The sequence below is a fragment of the Lampris incognitus genome, chromosome 9 (assembly GCF_029633865.1).
Source record: "Lampris incognitus isolate fLamInc1 chromosome 9, fLamInc1.hap2, whole genome shotgun sequence".
Lineage (NCBI taxonomy): Eukaryota > Metazoa > Chordata > Actinopteri > Lampriformes > Lampridae > Lampris > Lampris incognitus.
The window spans coordinates 35519576-35544250 of NC_079219.1; the positions used below are offsets into that span (position 1 = coordinate 35519576).

At 41.7% G+C, this 24675-nt stretch overlaps 1 protein-coding gene across 1 annotated transcript in view; it reads left to right on the forward strand.

The window, feature by feature from the left end:
- The window catches only part of LOC130118237 (lysophosphatidylcholine acyltransferase 1), a 73351-nt gene that overhangs the window by 10090 nt on the left and 38586 nt on the right, over window positions 1–24675 (forward strand). Inside the window, exons 2-3 of the mRNA XM_056286638.1 lie at window positions 4873–5012; window positions 16017–16231. Of these exons, the coding sequence (XP_056142613.1) occupies window positions 4873–5012; window positions 16017–16231 (355 nt within the window). The remainder of the gene's footprint in view (window positions 1–4872; window positions 5013–16016; window positions 16232–24675) is intronic.

Consider the following 24675-nt stretch of genomic DNA (forward strand, 5'->3'; position numbering starts at 1 on the left):
GTGGTGATCCCTCTGGATGCGGTGGTCCAGACAGGAGGTATGAGGCAGACTATATTTAGGGCATCTTTTCTAGCTCCCTCCCCAACGGGGGTGAACAGAGTGGATCCTAAATAGGGCTGCTCAGTCGTGGGTGCAACAGCAGAGATGCCCCTCTGCCTTAGTTCCCAGGGCTGAGCAACTGATCATACACCCCCCACTTGTGTGCCAGGTTCTGGCTAGGGGCTGCCAGACTTCACTGTCCTGCCCCCGTCACCTCTTCCTGATCACCACAGGAAGGATGACCCAGGATGTTTATGGGTTGATTATTGCGGGACGATGTCTGTGCGTGAGCTTTTTATGTGAGGCAGATGCGCCTGCAGACCACACGGTCCTTAGCAGGGGTTGGCCAGAGTCCAATGGTATGGCGAACCAAGATGATTGGGGACCACCCTCTGTTGCAGCCCTCATCCGCCGTCACTGGCATTGTGAGCTGAAGACATCTTCTGCCAGTTCCACTGTTGAGGTCTTTGTTGGATCGCGCTTCATCCGAAACCTCCCCCATGACCTATCCACCTTCAGTGACCTCACCAGGAGCCAAGCTCCGGACAGCATAACTCTTGGGATTATCACTACATGCAAGTTTCTCCACCATGACAAAGTGGCGATCCAGGAGAAGAAACACTTGACTCACAAGATGAAGTAAAGGAGACCTTTTATGCCGACCTGGATAATGTTTTCACCAAAGTCCCCAAGGAGGATAAGCTAAGCTTGCTTGGACATTTCAGTGCCAGAGTGGGACGAAATTACAACTTGTGGGGAGGCATGATTGGCAAGGAAGTAGTTGGAAACACAAACTCCAATGGCATTCTGCTGTAAACAACATGCTCAGCACACAGCCTAATCATCACCAACAGACTCTTCTGCCAGAAGAACAAACAACCTGGAGGCACCTTCGTTCTAACATTTGACACCTCATTGACTGCATTATTGTCCATCAAAGAGACCGACGCAAGGTACTTAACACTAGAGTGATGATTAGTGCAGATGACTGCTGGACTGACCAACGCCTTATCTGCTCCACTCTGTCCATCCAACATCACTGGAAAAGAAGGGTGTAGAAAAAGCATGCCACCCAAAGCTCAACCTCAAAAGACTTACTGATACATCCTCTCGTTAATAGTTCCAGGCCATGCTCAGTATATCAATGCCCAAGCAATATCCAGACGGTATTGAAAGTCACTTGGATATGCTCAGGACTGCGATCACTGGCACCTGTAAAACCACTCTTGGTCATAAGATGAAGAACCACCAACATTGGTTTGATGATAATGACTTGGAAATCAAATGGTTAATCAACATTAAGAGGCAAGCCCTTACCATCTGGCAGAATGACATCAACTGCCAATATAAATGAGCTGCCCATGCTACTAAAGCAATATACAGTCCCAGCCACCGCCGTCTTACCCCCCCCCCCCCCGTCACACCAAAGATGGGCACACACCTCTAACAGACAATGAGTCAATCAAAGAGAGGTGGAAAGAGGCACTACTAGGACTTTACTTTCCCCCCCCCCTTTTTCTCCCCTATTATATCTGGCCAATTACCCTACTCTTCCAAGCTGTCTTGGTTGCTGCTTCACCCCATCTGCCAATCCAGGGAGGGCTTCAGACTACCACATGCCTCCTCCGATACATGTGGATTCGTCAGCCGCTTCTTCTCACCTGACAGTGAGGAGTTTCACCAGTGGGACATAACACGTGGGAGGATCACACTATTCCCCCAGTTCCCCCTCCCCCCTGAACAGGTGCCCCGGCCAACCAGAAGAAGCGCTAGTGCAGGGACCAGGACACATACCCACATCCGGCTTCCCCCCTGCAGATACGGCCAATAGTGTCTGTAGGGACGCCCGACTAAGCCGGAGGCAACACAGTGATTTGAACTGGCGATCCCCGTGTTGGTAGACTGGAATAGACTGCCATGCTACCTGGACGCTCCCACCAAGACCTTTTGAACCGGGACTCTAGCCCTGACATGGATGCCCTGCAACAACTCCCCCAACAACCCAAAGAGGAGGACATGGCAGTATCACCTAGTCTAAGAGAAGTCCAGGATGCCACCAGGAAGATGAAAATCAACAAGGCTGCTGGTCCTGATGAGATACTGGCAGAATTACTGAGCAGGTGGACCTACCCTCCTCAGACATATCCATGCCCTGCTGCTTAGAATATGGGAAAAAGAGGAAATCCCTGTACAATTTAGACTCATTGTCTCTATCTTTAAGAAAGGGGGCAACGCTGAGTGTGGAAACTACTGTGGCATTTCCTTGCTTTCCACCACAGCTAAAGCCCTGGCTAGGGTTTTGGCCAACAGACGACTCCTAATATCAGAGGAAATTCTGCCAGAATCCCCGAGCAGTTTTTGTTCTAACAGATGCACCATAAACCTGATTTTTACTGCTTGCCAACTCTAAGAAAAAGCCCTGGAACCGAATCAACCATTGTACATGGCCTTCATAGATGTAACCAAAGCTTTTGATTCCATAAACCACCAGGCCCTCTGGCTAGTTCTGTCAAAAATAGGGTGCCCTGTCAAATATATCAGAATACTACAACTACTAAATGATAATCTGTCAGCTAGAGCAAATAAAATAAATAAATTGACTTGACTAGAGTACTCAACAGTTATGGAGATGAGAAAGAGTCCTTCAAAGTCCACACAGGAGTTAAACAAGGCTGTGTCATTGCCCCAACCCTGTTCTCTGTCTTCATTGCCACCATCCTCCACATCACGGGTCCCAGTCTTCCTCAGGGAGTCAAAATCATGTACAGTACCGATGGGAATCTTCTGAATATTAACAGATTCAGGGCTAAAGGTAAAACCACCACCACCTACATCATAGAGCTGCAGTACGCCGATGACAACGCCTTAGTGCCCCTCTTAGAAGAGGAACTGCAGAGCATACTTGACACCGTTGCAAAGGCATACAAGCAGCTTGGCCTGTCCATTAACATAAAAAAGACCCATATCCTCTACCAACCCCCCACTCAACAGAACAATGTCTGCTCTGCCACCATCCGTCTCTGTAGACAACACCAGACTCAAAAATGTGCAACAGTTGCCATATCTTTGCAGCTTTCTCTCCTCCAAAGCCAACATTGATATTGAAGTACACCATCATCTCAGTTGTGCCAGCCAGGCCTTCTCAAGATTAAGTAAAAGGGTTTTTGAAAACTGCAACCTTTAGGCCAGAACAAAAAATTCTAGTGTACAAAGCTTGCTCTGCCGCCCATCCTCCTGTATGGGTCAGAAACCTGGACCACATATAGCAGGCCCCTGAAGGTACTCGAGGCATACCAACAGCAATGCCTCAGGAAGATCCTTAAGATCAGCTGGCAGGATAAACACACCAACTTCGGCATCCTCGAGGAGGCCAGCATGCCTACTATAACTGCCACCATTGCACAACATCAGCTGAGATGGACTGGCCATGTCCTCCGCATGTCTGTCTCTCAACTCGTGACAGGAAGCCATGCCCCAGGAGAACAAAAGAAGCAGTATAAAGATAAAATCGAGGCCCACATAAAAATGTTTGGCATCAACCTTAACACCTGGGAACAAGCAGCATAAAACGGGGAGGCCTGGAGACTGGCTGTCCGTGAGGGTTCTGTGCACGATCACCATGACCTCCACTGTGCTGCTGAAAACAAGCGCAGACTCAGAAAGGAGTGTGTTACCAGAAAGGCCCAAACCACATCCCCAACCACTTCTTCATACCCTTGCCCACATTGCCCCAAAATATGTGGCTCCAGTATCAGCCTCTACAGCCACCTGAAGACCCACAAGAACCTAGAGAGAGGACCATCATACTTGACCCCGAGTGACTGCTGATGATGATGATGATGATGATGGTGCGTGTGTGTGTGTGTGTGTGTGTGTGTGTGTGTGTGTGTGTGTGTGTGTGTGTGTGTGTGTCTGCGCACGCATCTTGTCAGACAAAGTCAAATTATTCTTTGTCTCATCTGTTTAAATGTATTGAATGCTGCCTCCATTTGCATTTTGGTAAACAAGCATTGAATATTCTGCTTAGTTTCTCTGTGGATTATTAAAGCATCGATTGATTAATCTGTTCTTTTATTTACTAATTCAGTTTATTTCCTCACACAGAGTATTAAAGAATAATGCATGTAAACAAATGTTTGCCTTTTAACCTGAAAAATATTTGGTGACTTTTTATATTCCTCCTCTGCTTTTCATGCTTTTCAAATCTGTAGTTATTAATTTATTTCAGTTTGCTTGATCATCTTGATGATAATATGCACCACTGATCATGTTAGTGTTCATGTTACCAAATGGTGTTCCTGTTGCCCAATGTATTGCCAGTAGATTTTTCCAGGTGGAAATAAAAGCTAAATACTGGAAAAAGAACATCAATATTGCAAGTCAGTGTTTGTGCTCAGCTGCAGTGGAAAATTTAACATGGCAATAAAAAGTAATTTTTTTGACTTTTTAAGTTTGCTCCATTTGACATCTGAATGGAAACATGGCTCGCGAACATGGGTGTTCTGTTCTCCATACATCCTTTTATCGTCACATGAGTTATTTCCTTTCCTCAATTTTGGGCTATTCAAACAAGTCCTTCCTTAAGCTTTTCCCATCTTAGATGGATTTGATGAGTTGACCTAATCTGATAGCAGCTTGTTTTATTTATCCATCCTTTTTATCCTTTCATTTATGTATTCACTCACTCTCTTCATCTTTTCTTGCAAGTGATACCGATGGTTGTCCTTTTGTTTCTTATTGTTTGATGATAATGACCTGTTGCTCGATCATGGAAATGCACATTAAGGTGAATGATTTATTTATTTATTTAGTATTTTCTGTTCTCTCTTGCAGATTGCGCTAATGACAGTCACACTGTTCCCCATTCGTCTGTTCATGGCAGCATTCATGATGTTGCTAGCCTGGCCCTTTGCCTTCCTGGCCTCAGTGGGACGCTCCGAGACTGCCGTGGAACCCCAGTGCCTCTGGAGGAGGTTGGTGCACTGTGTGTGGCATGTCTGGGTGCACAGGGTTGGGGGAGGGGAGGGTGGGAAAACTGAATAATTTTAGCTGATGTCCACTTCAACATAGGTTTAACTTTGGGGAGTGGGGGGGGGGTTGGAGGTTATACAAATTGATTTACAGTTTCATGATGAGAAGCACTTTGTTTGCTAAGCATTTCATTTTCGGAAATGTGTCGATGACTGGTGCAAAGACATAATAACATAAAAACACTTCACAGCATTGCATACAACTGACTCACAAAGTTAAAAAAAACAACAACCGCAACATTGCACAACAGGAAGATGCAAGGCATGTTGTGTTTCTTATACTGTATCTCTAAAAAGAAATACCAGACATTGAACATTCAAAGATAGATTCTATTTCTGAACCCAGAAATTAAATTAGAAATTAATTAGATTAATTAAACAGAATTAATTAAAATGTTGTTAAACTTTGCTAAGTCTTTCACTGGGTTCAATGCAATCCAATGGGCAATTGTTCAAGCTGTCAAAAACCATGACGTGTCTCATTTTGGAAAATGGAAAGGTCACGGTACAGTCCTACATACACATACGTATATCTTAATGTATTTATTTATTCAGAATGTTTTTAGTAAGAGCAAAATCTAATTTGATATGGAACACAATTTTAGAGGTTGATGCAGCACATCCCAACCATCTGTAAACTTCTGCACTTGAGAAGAAGTCCGACAGCATTCGCTACAGCTGCATACTTACAGAGACTGTTATTTCCAGAGACTGGCATGGATTTAGCAAGGAAAATGTGTTTGCAGAGTTCAGAATAGTAATTTTAACTTGAAAGCATGGTTTACAACTTTTTTTAAATCAAATAAGACTTTACTATGAGCTTCCTATTCACTAAAAGCATGTATATCATGGCGTTTGAAGGCTTTCCCATAAGTACACAGTACCTAGTAACCTTCGAGCAGTATGGCATACCCAACGATTGGAACTGTGGAAGAACTTTACTGAATGGCCATTAGTGGATTGGTCCAGCAACCCGTGAGGTACTGGAGATGATGAGATGCATGTAGGAAATCATGAACAGAGGAGAGAACATGCATTCTTTAATAAGAAATATATTGATGTGCAAAGCCTGATCTAAGGTTTACACAGACATTTGTGGTGCAGTATTGCACAAACTGTGGAGTGATGACAAGATGACAGTTAGTATGGGACTAATTAGCAACAGATTAGCATGGCAATAAATAGTTACACTGATGAGATTAAAAAATTTGCTAGTGTCACTGACCAAAACATCTTTCACTTCCTTTTCTGCTAGATACATCTGGCAAGTCAACTTAGGTCAAATGTGTAGAAATAAACAGGAAACAAATTTTGATTTTATTAAGGTACACCAAGGTGTCTTTTCATTATCCCTTGAATTTTAGAGAGCTTGGTATGATGGCTCAGTGGTTTTTCCACCCCCAGAAGCAAACTGTATTGTCATCACTCCCACCTCCATCTGAAGCTTCATACCAGACAGTCTCTTGAATCATCTCACAGTGTTCTCATTTTGATGACTCATTCTAGAGGTTCCGCGGTTCAGTCTTCAAGCCCTCGGTCTCACGCTGGTGCTCTTCCCTCACACTTGTCATAATAGCTTAATCTTTGTAAATATCTCCCACTTCCTCTTGAATGCTAATCTCGACATAATCACTAAAAGAATACCCTAAAGGTTAATGGGCAAGAGAGTGATCATAATTTTCTTTTTATAAGAGTCTGTTTTTTCATAAGTGCATATGATCTTTATGTGTGGTCAGTTCAGAGAGTGAGGCCTATGCCAATGGGTGTCACAAATTTGAGTATAATTTGTTTGACAGTCAAAATACTCATCCCTTTGAATACTTTTCACAGATATTTGAGTAGGACAGTACTGCATTGTTCTATATCTTAAAAAAAAAGTTTTCATGGGCGTCCGGGTAGCATAGCGGTCTATTCCGTTGCCTACCAACACGTGGATCTCGGGTTCGAATCCCTGTGTTACCTCCGGCTTGGTCAGGCGTCTCTACAGACACAACTGGGCGTGTCTGCGGGTGGGAAGCCGGATGTGGGGTGTGTGTCCTGGTCGCTGCACTCCTCTGGTGTTGGGGCACCTGTTTGGGGGGGAGGAGGAACCGGGAGAAATAGCATGATCTTCCCACGCGCTACGTCCCCCCAGCGAAACTCCTCACTGTCGGTTGAAAAGAAGCGGCTGGCGACTCCACATGTATCAGAGGAGGCATGTGGTAGTCTGCAGTCCTCCCCGGATTGACAGAGGGGGTGAAGCAGCGACCGGGACGACTCGGAAGAGTGGGGTAGTTGGTTGGGTACAACTGGGGAGAAAAAAGGGAAAATCCAAAAAGAAAAAACTTTCCACAATATTCTCCACATGAAGTACCATTCCCCCTTAAACATGTGGCCTGGGCTGTTGATAAACAAGTATGAATGTGCTTTCTTTTCCCTCCTCTAACATGGTACTCACCATTTGAATGCCTGTTAACCCCGTTGATAAGAGATAGTCCTGTCTGACTATTAAAACTACTACTGCTACTATTTTCAGCTGCTCCTGTTAGGGGGTTGCCACAGCGGATCATCCGTGTTCATCTCTTCCTGTCCTCTGCATCCTCCTCTGTCACACCAGCAACCTGTATGTCCTCTCTCACCACATCCATAAACCTCCTCTTTGGCCTTCCTCTTTTCCTGTTCCCTGGCAGCTCCATATTCAGCATCCTTCTCCCAATATACCCAGCATCTCTCCTCCACACATGTCCAAGCCATCTCAATCTTACTTTACTATTAAATCTGATTTTAAAACTAATTTAAGATATCTGCCAGTATTTTAAATACCTTCAGCTGAACCACATTCTAAAGCTTGTAACACATGGAAGCAATGAATTCCAGGGGCTTTAAAAGAAAAAAGCTATGAATCCAATTTAGCCTCCAGTGCATATTGGAGTAAGAACATAGTAAAATCAAGCGTAAGGATGAGAAAGCAGTTGTTGATAGCTAAGGGGCTTTCATGGTAGATGTCGATGATAACTGTCTGAATCAAAGTATGAGCCTAAGCCTCTGACACCGTTTGACATGTGTCAAAATGGCAAAAAAAATCATTCTGATGTGCTTTGTTTACCTTCATTTTCTTTTGCCATATGACACAGAAGATGACATAGGATTAGACAGTTTGGATTTAAGAGCTGGCCCATGTGAACATGCTCTTGCGTAATATTGTAATGAAGAACACTGTGCCAAAACAACAGCTATTCTCAAAAATATATTGATACCCATTCACCTAGTGTGTGACATAAAAATAGTTTTGTTTTAGGTGCAGTTTCGGCAAATAAATGCATATTGAGTTGCTTGTGTGCCGAGTGTGAGCGAGAGGACAATACATGAATTCTGTGCAGCAACTTCTATCTGTCTGTATGTCTGTCTGTCTATCAGTCTATCTATGTATCTGTCTGTATCTATCTATCTATCTGTCTATCTGTCTATCTGTCTGTCTGTCTGTCTGTCTGTCTGTCTGTCTGTCTATCTCTCTGTCTCTCTGTCTGTCTGTCTGGTTTTTGTCCACCTCCTTATTGTGGTTCTGCACACTCACGTGCTAGCTCTCATCAAGCTGTACTGCTATGTTAGCTTGACCAAGCATGGCTAGTTTCATAGCACTATGTAAATGTGCTTTTCTTGACTCGTGTTTCTTAGCCTGTTCTGAAAAGTGCTTCAAATCACTCAGCCCTGTGTTAGCCCATATATCACCTTGTCCTGACCCTGCTACACATGACCGGAACAATAGGCACGAGAAACAGGATCCTGTATTCCATGTTGAGCAACTACATAGCCATGTTTTCTTTTCATACCATGTTTGCGAAAATGTCCTGTTGTAGGTTTTCCCTTTGTTCGCTGAGTAATGTTAATGTCTAGTCTATCAGGGTCAAGCTGCTTAATTACTATCTTGTCTTGTAATTGTAGTCATTCAAATCGGGTTTTATAAAATAAACTCTACACTGTTAGACGCAGCAGGTGCAACAGTGCTGGTCGCCATTTCTGCAGTAGTCTAAACATGCGGACTATGGTAGAGGGCTGCAGAGTATGGGAGTAGGGCAGACTAATTTCTTCCCCAGTGAGCCTCTGTTGGTGCTTATTGCATTTCCCATCTTTGAACACAAGGCGCTATACTAAATCTGCCAGCAAAAGCGGGGCGCTGAGGTCTCCTGCCTCAATATTGCGCAACACACTAAATTGAGACCGAATCACTGAAATGGCAATTTTAACTTTCAAAGATTAAAAGTTGTTGACTAGTTTGATTCGTTTTTTTTTTTTTTGCAGAAAAACTAGGTAATATCTATTGCAATGTAAATTATGATATATTAATGCAAAAAAAAAGTTTATGATGGGGAACTATGTTTTTGGGTGGATGATTATTTTTAGTGGGGCGCTGCCCCACCTGCCCATATGAACAGGCCACACCTGATTATTTCCCACGATTCCCATCATTCGCCTTGGTATGTGCAAAGTCATTTTACTTTGGGAGGAAATAAGACTATGGCTAGAGGAAGATAGGAATGTCACTGACAATTGCCATCTGATTTTGCTTTTTTTTTTTTTGATATGAAGGCATTGTTTGATATGCATTTCAACCTAGACTGACGGCCTTTTCTAAAAATCAAACACATGAACACGTCTACAAACCATTACAACCGATCATGTACATCAAAAATCAGGAACAATTTATTGTCATTTTTTTCATGTACTTGCATACACGAAAGAAACAAAATTATGTTCCCCCCAGCCCACAGCAGTGTGACACAAAAACAAAAACACACATCCCAAATTTCCCAAAAACGACAACACCAAAAACAGAGAACAAAAAAAAAAAAAAAACAAGCAGTTAACAACACAGTTCACTCAGTGCAACACAATCCAAAAATTCCACTCTCCAGAGAACGAACGCCAGCCAGGATGACTGTCGGAACTGCCGGTCTGCATGGGCTAGCAGTTAGCTTAGCCTGCCCCGCTTCCACATCCCGTCAGACCGCCCTTGGTGTTTCCTCCTCGGGCACAGCTCCAGCAGGGCCATGGTCCCTGGGCCCACAAGACACAGCAGACTAAGCTCCCCCATCCAACCTGCCAATTCTTCCAGCCAGACGCCTTCGACACACCTCCCCACACTCCACATGTTGACACTAAAACACAGTCGATGCTAGGCGAGGCCACCGCCAGACTGCCCTCGGTGTTATCGGAACTGCTGGTCTGCATAGGCTATCAGTTAGCTTAGCCTGCCCCACTTCCGTGTTCTGTCAGACCGGCATGTTACCTCTTAGGGCACAGTTCTGATCAGGGCCGTGGTTCCTGGGCCCAGAGGATGCAGCAGACTAAGCTCTCCCAGCCGATCCAGCTCCAGCTCTCCCAGCCATCAAATGAAGACGAAACAAACTTAAACGTGGACAAAGACACTCCATGGACGGTGATTGGGTGAGGCCGCCACAAACGTAAGCTCATGCCGCCATCTTCCCACACCGGTACTGGGTGAGGCTGCTGCTAACGTGAATTTGCGCTGCCATACATGGATTTATAGTTGTTTCTGCAAGAAAATAAAGAGTTGATCTCCTTACTTGTTTAAGGAATGTCAGAGAAAAATTACCTCAATCAATATTGGTAGCATGAATACATTAATTAAAATAGAATCCAAATTTATCAAATCCGACAACTTTGCAAAAGTACGACTTTCTGCAACATATAGGATAGCTATTCTCCAGTCAACACTCTTGTATTTTATAGATGCTGAATGGTTTTTAACGGCTCCCAGGATCATAAAATATTCTGTTCCTTTAGAGGAAGTGATATAATGAAATGCTAAAACACTAAAACACAACGATAAGTGATGCAGGGTTCTCCTGAGTGGAAGCACTTGTTAATGGCCTGTGGCCTGAAAGGTGAATTGGAAATGGGATGTTCTGTGGTGCATTGAGCTGTAGCCCTCAGTAGTCTTTTAACTCTTCATAAATTCTCCCCCCTCACATACACACACGCTCTCTCTCTCTCTCTCGTTCACATACACACATACACAAACGAGTTGTCATTGACGTCTCATGATCCAGATCACTGTGGCTAAGAGCATCTATTAGACCCAAAAATTGTCTTCCCCATTAGCCACCCTCAGCTGGTCTAGAATTGGCATTGATATATGTGTGTTTGTGTCTATGAAAGCAACTGCATGGTTGTGTGTATGTGATTCTGCCCTTTTGGGATTTTGTTTCCAAAGCATTGATTCTCGCTGTTGTGGTCTCGTTCTTGCTCTTCTCCTCACCTCTAACTCGGTGTGTGTGTGTGTGTGTGTGTATGTGTGTGTATATATATATATATATTTGGGATCGACCAGATATTTTTCATTTTTCATATTATCGTTATCAGCATATTTTTATCAGCCAACCGATTTTTTTTTTATCGCATATTGAACATGTTTATTATTTCCTTACATACAGAAAAAAAGGTTTCATAACAATCACATGAAGAGGACAGATGTGAAAAGAGGAGAAAGAAGAAACTTGTAGAAAAACGGCAAGCAAGAATGGTCAGGGTGTGTGTCCAAAAGCATAACTACAGCATTATTAGGAGTAACATCTAGTATTAGACACTCCAATAAATGCAGCAATCAGATTTTGCTGAACATTAGATTGTTAGATTGTCATATAGTGCCTTGAACATCATGCACTTCATTTTTATCTTTTTAGAATATTTTCTATTAAACATATGTTCATTTAAAGGCAGCCTTGTGTTGGAGTTTGTGTTGCTACTCATATTGGCGTTAAAACTGATTTTAAAAGGGCCCTCTGTTAGTCCAATGTAAGTGTCCACATTGCAGTTTTCTTCTCTTGTCACTGATGCCTGGTAGATGACTCCCTCTGTCTAGCATTTTCCTTCAAGTGGGCATGATGCCTTAGCACGGCAGTTGCAGATGGTGGTGTTTGGTTGCGTTGAGGGGGTCTGTGCCTTGGTCATGATGCTTGTATTATGGGATGATATAACTTGCTGAACATTTGGCATGCATCTGTAGCTAATTTTTACTGTGTTCCTGTTGAATATTTTTCTTAGTTGATGGTCTAGGATAAAGCACTCATCCAAAAGTTTGAAAAATTGTTTTCCAATGTTAGAGGCCACGGTGTCGCTGTAGGGAGGATTGTACCAGGTGATGTTCCGCCTTTTGCTGTGTTTTTTGTATGTTGCTGGCTGTCGCTAGTTGATGATGGGTTGTACTTAAGCCTGGAATTATATCCACATTGTTGTTAGGCTTCTTGGTATGGGGAGGGGGGGGGTTGCTTCATTAAAGATGGATTCACTGGATGATAAACATGAGTCTCTTATTCATGCTCACTGGGGTATTCTTCAAGATAGAGGGCAGATGATTGCTTTCTCTGTGGATGTATTGCAGTGTATTATTGGGCTTCTTGAACGGCCTGTATGTACCATTTCTAAGGTCTAATGAGGTGTCGAGGAAGTCAGTCTGGTTTTTGTTAGCCTCAATTGAAATTTTTAGCCCATTGTTTGCGAATGTGCTGTACATTGTCTATTTTTATTCTCTTGACTTCTCTTGCCGATTTGTTGCAGACTGCAAGCCTGTCATCCCTATGTAGCCCGACGTTGTCTAGGACCTGTAGTTGGGACAGCAAGTACAAGCCCACTAGCTTACAATCTCTGCTCCATCGAAGCTGCCCATGGTCATGTCAAATTTGCGGCTACCTTGCTTTTGCCATGGGATTCCCTTGTGGTATACGATTGACTCTTTGGCGTAGGCTATTATGTCTCTGTCTTGGTCAGATATTTTGGTGTTTGCTGAGGCAAAGTCAATAGCTTTATCTAGTAGCTCTTTAGTTATTGAGGGTTAAAACTCACAAATATCGAAGCATATAAACATGTGCCTGCTCTTGTCATCTATGCCCCTAAACCATTCCAATACTTGGTCGTTGTTCTTCCACTGATTTAAGGGAACCCCCATCAGAATCGTCCTATTTATATTTTCAGTTATCATTTTGCTTAGCTTACCTATTACGGGTTTGGTGGGGTTGATAAGCCTACATGTTGGTTTGTTGTGAAAATTTAGTTTGTGGTCTTTCAGGGTAATAAAGGCTTGCTTCCAGGCGGTGATATCAATGCGGTCGTCCAATTTCAGATCCGATGCAATTGTTTTGTCCTTTAAAGTGATGTCTCTTTCGTCATTAGTTGTAATGTCCCTGATGTTACTTTTCAAATGTTTTCTACCCTCCCATTGGTTGCTGTGCACCGCAACTAGGGGTGTGGTGTGAGGCAACATAGCATTTATTCGCTGTTTTTTTTCTTTGTGGTATAGCCAATTTGGCAGCTGATGGGTGTGCAACACACAAAACAGGCTTGTACTGCTATGAGTTATTTTTCCTACATCTGTCTTAATATTCCAGTCCTCATTTGTTGAGCACTTTCATCAACACCATTGACAGTTGTAGCGTTTTTTTCTGAAACCGTCAATGGTGTTATAAGTTCTCAACTAATGAGCAGAATATCAACACAGATACAGGAAAAAAAGTTTTAATGCATTGCAGTACAGGCCTGTTTCATGCGTCGTGCACACACCTTTTACTGCCCTTGTCATGTACATCACGTGCACAACATCCAGTGGGGAAGGGAGAGGTGCGACATTCAAAAATTCAAAAACACATGATCACTAACTGTCCAATGGGGGGTTGGTATTTGTGTATTGGCATGATTTATTTATAATTACAAAATAGGTGCTTATATCTATGTCTGCAACTGCTGGCTAATTCATTCCTGTTACTCAATGTTGACATTTCTGGTTTGCAAATGATAAAATATTTTTCAGTTAGACATAGATTGTACATTTTACTACTGGTTGAATATGCTTTGTTCTTTGACAGGATTTTCCAGGTGGTTGAATAATTAACGTTTCTGTCCACCAGTGACCAAATATAACGGCTTAAAGATGTTACATTCGTTAAACGGTTGTTTCTAAAGCTACACATGTGTGCATTAAACCTCTTTTTGAATGTTCCCTCTGTTAGACCGATGTGTGTCTCTATTTTGCCGTTGTCATTGCTCATCACCATAGCTATGTAGATAACGCCTTTCATCTGGCATTTTCTTTTGAGGGGGCATGAGTCGTTCACATGGCAGTTGCAGTTGGGGAGTCCGGTTGTGATGAAGGTGTCATTGATTTGTTCATGATTCTTGTGTTGTGGGTCGATAGTTGTTGAATGTTGGGCATGCAGCTGTAACTAATCTTGATGGTGTTCCTATTGAATATCTTCCTCAGTTGATGGTCCAGGGTAAAGCACTTATCCAACAGTTCAAAAAACTGCTTATCGATGTATGTGGCCACGGTATCACTGTAGGGTGGGTTGTATCAAGTGATGTTTCGTTTTATGCTACGTTTGTTGATTTGCTGGCAGTTAGTATTTAATGGTGGGTTGTACTTGAGGTTAAAATTGTAGCCGCTCTTTTGTAATACATTTTGGTATGGGGGTGTAGCTTCATTGAAGATGGACTCATTAGGTGATAATTTTGAGAGTCTTCTGTTAATGCTTTCTGGGATGTTCTTAAAGATGGAGGGTGGGTGGTTGCTTTCTCTATGGACATACTGCAGCGTGTTGTTGAGCTTAATGTGTGGCTTGTATATGCCATTCCTAAGGTCCATTGAGATGTCCAGAAAGTCAGTTTGTTTTTTTTGTTTGCTTCAATTGTGATTTTTAGCCCATTGTTTGAGAATACTTTGCAGATTGTTTTCTAAATTTGCTCGACCTCTCTTGGTGTTTTGCTACACATTGCTAGCCCATCCTCCCTATAGAATCCAACATGGATGTCTAGGTCTTGTAGTTAAGATAACAAATACATTCCAATTAGTTCACAAGTTTCCGCCCCGTCGAAGCTGCTCATGGTTACATCAAATTTGCTGTTACCATCTTTCTGCCATGGGTTACCATTGTGGTACAAAAGTGATTCCTTCACCTGGTATATAATGTCTCTGTCTTGCTCGGATATCACTCTGTGTTTTGCGGCAAAATCAATGGCTTTGGATAGTAACTCTTTGCTTATGGAGAGGTAGAACTCGCAGATATCAAGACATATAAATTTGCAGTTCTTCTTGTCTCCTGTGTTCTTGAACCATTCTAATACTTGGTCTGTGTTTTTCCATTGGTTTACAGAGACCTTTTTCAAGATTTGATCGTTCATGTTTTCGATTATTTTTTTACTTATCTTTCTGATTTCTGGTTTGGTGGGGTTGATCAGTCTACATGTTGGCTTGTTTTGAAAGTTTGGTTTGTGGTCCTTTAGGGTGATAAAGACTTGGTTCCGGGCAGTGACAATGCGGTTGGCCAGCAGTTGCAGACATAGATATAAGCAGCTATTTTGTAATTATAAATAAATCTTGCCAATAGACAAATACCAACCCCCCATTGGAACGTTAGTGATCACATATTTTTGAATGTCGCACCTCTCCCTTCCCCATTGGATGTTGTGCACGTGATGTGCATGACGAGGCAGTAAAAGGTATGTTCTTTCACAAGTAGCTTTATTGACAGCTGATGGTTGCTTATGGCATGAAACATGCTTGTGCTGTCTCATAAAGAATTTACTTGACTCACTGGATTATTTTGCTCCTTATTTGTTGAGCACTTTCCCTACCATTGAGTGTTTCTTTTAACAAAGATATATATATATATGTATATATGTATATATATATATGTGTGTGTATATATATATATATATATATATATATATATATATATATATATATATAATCGTGAGGTCTTACCCTTGACAGCTTATCATTCTTAGGACAGAATTGGTTTGTGTGGACATTTTGTCTGGATCTCACTTCTTCAAGGGGCTATTTTAGAATTCAGACTTCGTTTAGGGTTAAGGTTAGTGTGTGTGTGTGTGTGTGTGTATCATCATCTGTTTCAACGATTGAACTGAAAACACTTTCTCCTCTCTTGCATTCTACAGACTGGTGGATGTGGTTCTTAGGACCATCATGCGGGTCATGTGGTTCGCTGGGGGCTTCCATTGGATGACGGTAAAAGGTCGAAGGGCGTTGCCTGCAGAAGCACCTATCCTGACCTTGGCACCCCACTCCTCTTACTTTGATGCCATTCCAGTCACCATGACAATGGCCTCTATTGTCATGAAGGCTGAGAGCAAAGACATACCACTCTGGGGTAGTAAGTATCACACATGCAAGCATGATGGTAGCCTTTATTGTAATGAAGGAAAAGAACAGGCAATCTCATACTTGAACTGTTGATGCCTCACGGACTCCTCGCAAAACAAACTGGAGTTAAGGATTTCCCTATTATACAGAGGGGGCCATTCCCACCCATGTTTCATCCAAATATACCTTACCTTACCTTGCCTTTACATTAATAGCTTAAGTCAGGCACATGCATGTGAAGTCATAAAATAGGACCCGGTCGGTTATCAAATACATCCTTCAGTGACATCCCTGATGTCATCAGAATCCAAATGGGCGTCCGGGTAGCGAAGTGGTCTATTCCGTTGCCTACCAACACAGGGATGGCTGGTTCAAGTCCCTGTGTTACCTCTGGCTTGGCCGGGCGTCCCTACAGACACAACTGGTCGTGTCTGCGGGTGGGAAGCCTGATGTGTGTATGTGTCCTGCTCGCTGCACTAGCGCCTCCTCTGGTCGGTTGGGGTGCCTGTTGAGGGGGGAGGGTGAACTGGGGGGAATAGCATGATCCTCCCACGCGCTACGTCTCCCTGGAGAAACTCCTCACTGTCAGGTGAAAAGAAATGGCTGGCAACTCCACATGTATCGAAGCACGTGGTAGTCTGCAGCCCTCCCCAGATTGGCTGAGGGAGTGGAGCAACGACTTGGACAGCTCGGAAAAATTGGGTAATTGGCCAAGTGCAATTGGGGAGAAAAAAAGGGAGAGGAGGAAAAAAAAGAACCCAAATTCAATACATCTGTATCCGGAGTTTTTTTTTTTTTTTTTTTTAAATCTGTCCTGTATTGGGAAAAAAAAGATATAGATAATTATGAAAAAAATTAAAGTATGTAAAGGCCAGAGTAGTGACAGTTAAATACATTTTTTTGTGTTTGGTGATAGATTCTCATGAGGTCACCCTTACTGGGGGCAGATGATGATGAGACAAAAAAAAAGACTTCACTCATTCCCACCTTTTTTCCAAAAAGATATTCTATGTTGGGCTTCTCTCTTTCTTTCCCACCTGGTACTGCTGACTTCTTTCATTTTGGTCACTTTGGTACATGTTGAGCACTGAAAGGTCAGAATTGGTCAACCATGGGCGACATTACAGGGGGGCAAGGGGGGGCAAATAATTAAAATAATATATCACATAACGTAATTTAAAAATATACAAATATTATTTGCTGTAATTACACCTACGAGCCGCTGGGGGCAATGTAACGATCTGAAGTGAACCATGTTATCTTGCTATGGTAGGCTAATTGAAAATGTCCAAACGCGGTAACATGTTGTTAAGTTATTTTACAAAGAAAACAAAAATCAATCGGGCTGAAGAGAATGAAAATGAAGAATCGCGTTGGGACGATGATGTGTCTCTCACAGAGACAGGCAACATTTCAGAGCAATCTCTGCGAGAAGTGGACAGTGCAGAGATGCAGGTTCAGCAGCGAGAAGCAGGCAATGCTGTGGTGTTACAACCTGCAGCTCTAGATCCTATTCTTGTTGTACGAAACTGTTTGAATTTCGTGGAGAACAGCCCCTACCACCCTATTCTGTTATTCCCAGCAACAGGAGGGAGGAGATTTGGAAAGGAATGGTATGTTACCTACCCGTGGCTTGAGTACAGCCCTACCCGCCGCTGATCGGGCATTCTGTTACTCATGCCGTGCATTTAGCGTTGCTGGCCACAACAAAGAAGAAACGTTTCGAACGGTAGGATTTGAAAATTGGAAGAAGGCATTGGAAAAATTCGGCGACCATCAAAAATGCAATGCACACATTTCTGCAGCTACGAAGCTGTCCGCTTACATAAATTAATTAAAAACTGGCAGCGTTGCTTCCCAAATTAGTATAGAACATAGCAAGGTAAAAAAAATGAAAAAAGTAAATGTGTTAAAGTTTTGTCACTTATTTAAAATGCAAATTTGACATTGAAACCGCATGTTTTGTTTATTGTACACTAGTTATACTTTTACATTGATACAATTATGTGATTAAAAAAAATCTTTAGCCCCCCAATTTTGGGACCCAAATGTCACCCATGTGATCAAGTATATTGAAAGCAGTTGATTTAACACACTGGGACTCTCAGATGTACTGAAAATATAATTCAAACACTTCTTTCTAGTTACATGAATATTTTAGAAACATAAAATCCCGATATTTAATTGTTTATAAACAAAGGAAAGTACTGCAGTAATTCACTGAGTAAATTACACTTATTTTATGGTGCCATATTTTGCAGTGTTGCACAGAGGGTAGATGTTGGTTTCATTTTATTATATATTTTGTCTATTTTTGTTTTGGTTTGGTTTTTGTGATGTCATTTTATGTTAGAAACTGTATTTGTGCAGTTGTCAATACAGAAATTGAAATGTTGATGTTTTTGCAGCATTGTTTTGTAATCACCTTGGTGCTTACTGCCAGTGACAGGGTTGAGCCCATTAGGTAGCAGGACCATTCAGCAAGCTAGCCGTGGCAATGTCTGTGCATGACTAATGGCCACAAGGAAGCCTTGCTTATTGTTGTCAAAAAACATCACTGTCTATTGGTAACAGGCTGAAAAGAATAGACATTTAAGCCAGTACACACCCAATAATCAATGTTGTATAGGTCTAAATAACCACTAAATTTTAGGTTATTTAATGTGTTTTAATTCATTGTCATTGTTTCATCATTTGCCAGTAAGAAAGCAAAATAATGCTCGATCCAACACGGAAACAAGTCAAGTGCATGCCGCACCTAATGAATGATTCAGGGGCTATGCAGGTGTAGCCAAAAGCTATTTGTAATCGGTTCTGCTTAGGACCTGGAAAGGTCCCAGTGGTGATATTTAGTGTGTAGTTAGTTTTTTATTTTTCAGGCACTTCAACCATAAATCTCGTGAACCCATACGGTTAATTGTCACGTCACAGACTCAGCTATTGCTTTTAGTGTCCCAGGCATTAGGGTGTGTAAGGCCGAGGTTAATGTCTTATTTTAGTCTCACTCTTCTCCCTCTTCCCCGCCTACTCAGTCAGTCATTATGCACTGTCTCACAGCAGTGCCAAGTGATGCTTTCTAAGACTGAAGCTACTTTAACTCTGCAGATTCTGGCTCATGATATAGCACTGGCATCGTTTATGGGCAACCCTTGCTCACTAGCAAATTATCTTTATTTATAATGTAAATCTGTAGGTTAAACATTGTTTTGCAGTTTACCAAAGAATGAATAACAAATTCCAAATGTCTGTCCTTGCAGGTAATGTATTCTGACATCAGCATTCTGTGCTGTCCAAGTGCTTTCTTGAAAGAGTTTGCTCCCTGCATTGATCCCTGTTCAGTTAAGATTAGATCTTAATATGAACTTGTGCAAACTCTCCCTTGCCCTACTTGGCCATGTAGTATGAACCAGACTATTTTGCCTGGCCAATCCAATAGAATCCAGAGGAAGCATTAAGTTGCCTGATCAGGCACAGTGACGTACATAGACACACTCTCAGGCTACTAGCTACAGCCCTAATCCCTTCCTGTTGGCAGACAGCACACAGTTGGAATCAATCCTTCCTCACCGCTCTCTTCTTTCTTCGCTCTCCACTTCTGGTTAACTTCACTGTCCTCCTGCTGTCGGAGTACAAGGGTTATATCTTGAATCCCTTTTTCTCTTCCTGCCCTCCCATCAAATTGGTTACATGAGGCACAACTGGATGATTAATGCCTGATTATTTTTACTGTGATGTTTTTGATGTTGTTTATGATCATGATGGGTAATCACAATCTTAAAAAGAAATGCCAACATGAATATACCAAGTATGTGGTAGATTCGAGGGGGATGAGGTTGTTGGGAACATGGTTGCTATCAGATGTCTCATTATTTCATCTGCAGCATTTTTTAGCAAGCCAGGGTTATGTAGCTAAGCTAGCTGGCTAGATACAGTCAGTATCCACAAGTTGTTAATGGTGATCATAACTTTTTAAATTTCACATATTGCAATATAAATGAAAAATATAAACATTACTAACACATCACATTACAAGCTAAAACATGCAGTTAAATGGATTAAAATGTAAATAAACACCTGTTCCATCTGAACATGTACTGTGAATGTCAGCATTTCTTCCCCCACTTTTTATTGCTGTGACAGCACTGTAGGTCAGATAGCGTGGAGTTTTGAAATGGTACCCAAATTTCCAACCTATAATTTCAAGTTCAATGACCTTTCAATTCGGGACTGTTTTTTTTCACTACTCAGATTTTTGTTCTTTTTTTTTTTTTTTAAACTTGTTACGATTTGTCTTGAACATAGTGTCACTGTGAATCACACCACACACCCTGGACGATTTTCGAAGTGACGTTTTTTGGCAACACAACAGCATTTTACAATTAATACGGTCAGAGAGACAGATGAACAAGAAGATTTGAAAAAGACTGATAAAGCTCTGAAAAGTGGCAAACATGGACAATAGAGGCACATAAACTCAGCGATGACTTTTCTTACAAACTTGTGGCACGAGTGACCATAGTGGTACATGGTGACTGACATTGTGTCTCCACTCTTCACACCACCTGTCAGACTTTCACATTGCTCTTGCTGAGACTTGAGTAAAGAATTATGTTAGCTCTTTTGCAGATTATCACTTAAAATTATACAGGTGTTTGTTTAAAATCCCACCCTTCTTGTGGTAAAATAGACATCCCTCAATCAAATAGATTTTTTGCAACCATATTCTCATACCGTCCTCTACCATTGGCAATTGAGACACTCTGCTGAAGCGTTAAATGGATTTTTTTGAGGGGCATCTTAAAAGTGATAGTTCACGGTGGGGAACACATTTACTCGATCTACTTTCTTTGCTTCCTTGATTGTTTTCAAGTCATCTGGGTACTTGAGTCAGCTTTCTATACCCCAACCTATTTGTGAGAATGTTTTCACAACTAGCTGTGTCAATTCATTATGGAAATATGGTTTTCTGATATCTTGGTTCCTTAAGTGTTTGTAGTCTTGGTTGATTTAGTGCTTGTTTGCTGTATTGATCATTGCATCCTTTCATAAATGGGCTTTTACTGGGGATGTGCATTTTACCTGATATTCCTGTTGGAGTACAGCAATTAGAAATAAATACTCGTGCACTCTCTACCTTAATTGATGCACATATATGTATATGTAGATTATCCATGCTCACCACGAGTAAGTCTTACCATTTTATTTAAATGCTTATGGCCAAAGTTTGTCATTGAATGAGTCTATATCATAAGCATATGTAGACAAAATTTGTTTATTAACTGTTAGCTGATTAATCTGCTCAGCTCTTACACACAGCAGTGTGAAATGATGTGAGATTGCTTTTGTTGTCTTGTGTTTTGTCTTTATGCTTGGCTGGCATATGATTAACGATTAAACTGCTCACTATAGTTAAGTTTGATAAATGATGGATCCATTAGTCTGTTCAAAATATCTCCACATCTCATTCCGGTCGGCATTATGTGAGTCAAGTGATGTGCCAGTATCATAACTATTCATAGTCTTATTAAATTTAACATACTTAAAAATTGTGTATGTAGAAATAGCATTTTATTTGTAGCGTAAATATGTATTTATAAATGTTTCTATAATTGATTTAGTCAGTCTGAAGTGTATGTATGTATGTATGTATGTATGTATGTATGTATGTATGTATGTATGTATGTATGTATGTATGTATGTATGTATGTATGTATGTATGTATAGTGTTTTTGTTTTGTTTTTTCCCCGAAACCGTCAATGGTGTTGTTATAAGTGCTCAACTAATAAGAAGCGGAATATCAATACAGATGCAGGGAAAATAAGTTTTAATACATTGCAGTATAGGCCTGTTTCATGTGTTGCACACTCATCAGCTGCTAATGTGATTCAACAAAGAACACAGTTTACGTTGCCCAGCATCATGCCCCTAATTTCGGTGGACAGCAGCCAATCAGAGGGGAAAACATTTAAACTATAACAACCAATGGGGTAGGTATTTATGATGCACAGCCACCAATGGTGGGGTCGAAAACATTACAACCAATGGGGTAAGGGACTGGGGCTTGTTTTGAAGGACCAAGGCACTGTTGAAATACTGTACATTTAAAATATGACAAGGTAATTTATGTAAATCATAATATAGTGGGGAGGTGTTGGGGCACAGTTGGAAGGACAGGCAGTTAAAATACAAAAAAAAAATTCTAATGTCACGTGTATCATCTAATGTGTGGGGGGGAGAATTTACTTATAGTTACAAAGGAGATATTTTTTCAGCGTCTACAGCTGGTGGCCACTGTAGCCACCAGCTGATTGGTTGCTATCCACCGAAATTAGGGGTGTGGCGCTGGGCAACTTAAACTGTGTATTCTTTGTTGAATCACATTAGCAGCTGATGAATGTGTGACGCATGAAACAGGCTTGTACTGCTATGTATTAAAGCTTTTTTTTTTCCTGCATCTGTATCGATTTATATATACAGTGCACCGGAAAGTATTCACACCCCTTCACTTTCCCCACATTTTGTTATGTTACAGCCTTATTCCAAAATGGATTAAATTCCTTTTTTTTCTCATCAATCTACATACAATACCCCATAAAGACAAAGCGAAAAAGGTTTTGTAGAAATTTTTGCAAATTTATTAAAAATAAAAAACTGAAATATTGCATGTACATAAGTATTCACACCCTTTACTCAGTACTTGATTGAGGCACCCTTGGTAGCGATTACAGCCTCAAGTCTTCTTGGCTATGAAGCTACAAGCTTGGCACACCTATATTTGGGGTATTTCTCCCATTCTTCTCTGCAGATCCTCTCAAGCTCTGTAAGGTTAGATTGGGAGCGTTGCTGCACAGCTATTTTCAGGTCTTTCCAGAGATGTTCAATGGGGTTCAAGTCTGGGCTCTGGCTGGGCCACTCAAGGACATTCACAGACTTGTCCCGAAGCCACTCCTTTGTTGTCTTGGCTGTGTGCTTAGGGTCGTTGTCGTGTTGAAAGGTAAACCTTCGCCCCAGTCTGAGGTCCTGAGCACTCTGGAGCAGGTTTTCATCAAGGATCTCTCTGTACTTTGCTCCATTCATCTTTCCCTCGATCCTGACTAGTCTCCCAGTTCCTGCCGCTGAAAAACATCCCCACAGCATGATGCTGCCACCACCATGCTTCACTGTAGGGACGGTATTAGCAAGGTGATGAGAGGTGCCTGGTTTCCTCCAGACGTGACGTTTGGCATTCAGGCCAAAGAGTTCAATCTTGGTTTCATCAGACCAGAGAATCTTGTTTCTCATGGTCTGTGAGTCCTTTAGGTGCTTTCTGGCAAACACCAAGCGGGCTGTCATGTGCTTTTTACTGAGCAGAGGCTTCCGTCTGGCCACTCTACCATAAAGGCCTGATTGGTGGAGTGCTGCAGAGATGGTTGTCCTTCTGGAAGGTTCTCCCATCTCCACAGAGGAACGCTGGAGCTCTATCAGAGTGACCATCGGGTTCTTGGTCACCTCCCTGACCAAGGCCCTTCTCCCCAGATTGCTCAGTTTGGCTGGGTGGCCAGCTCTAGGAAGAGTCCTGGTGGATCCAAACTTCTTCCATTTACGAATGATGCAAACCACTGTGCTCTTTTGGACCTTCAAAGCTGTAGAATTTTTTTTGTACCCTCCCCAGATCTGTGACTCGATACAATCCTGTCTCAGAGGTCCATAGACAATTCCTTTGACTTCATGGCTTGGTTTCTGCTCTGACATACACTGTCAACAGTGGGACCTTATATAGGCAGGTGTGTGCCTTTCCAAATCATGTCCAATCAATTGAATTTACTACGGGTGGACTCCAATCAAGATGTAGAAACATCTCAAGGATGATCAGTGGAAACAGGATAAACCTGAGCTCAATTTTGAGTGTCATAGCAAAGGGTGTGAATATTTATGTGCATGAAATATTTCAGTTTTTTATTTTCAATAAATTTGCAAAAATTTCTACAAGACCCTTTTCACTTTGTCATTATGGGGAATTATGTGTAGTTGATGAGACAAAAAAGGAATTTAATCCATTTTGGAATAAGGCTGTAACATAACAAAATGTGGGGAATGTGAAGGGGTGTGAATACTTTCCGGGTGTACTGTATGTACACTACCGTTCAAAAGTTTGGGATCACCCAAACAATTTTGTGTTTTCCATGAAAAGTCACACTTATTCACCACCATATGTTGTGAAATGAATAGAAAATAGAGTCAAGACATTGACAAGGTTAGAAATAATGATTTGTATTTGAAATAAGATTTTTTTTACATCAAACTTTGCTTTCGTCAAAGAATCCTCCATTTGCAGCAATTACAGCATTGCAGACCTTTGGCATTCTAGCTGTTAATTTGTTGAGGTAATCTGGAGAAATTGCACCCCACGCTTCCAGAAGCAGCTCCCACAAGTTGGATTGGTTGGATGGGCACTTCTTGCGTACCATACGGTC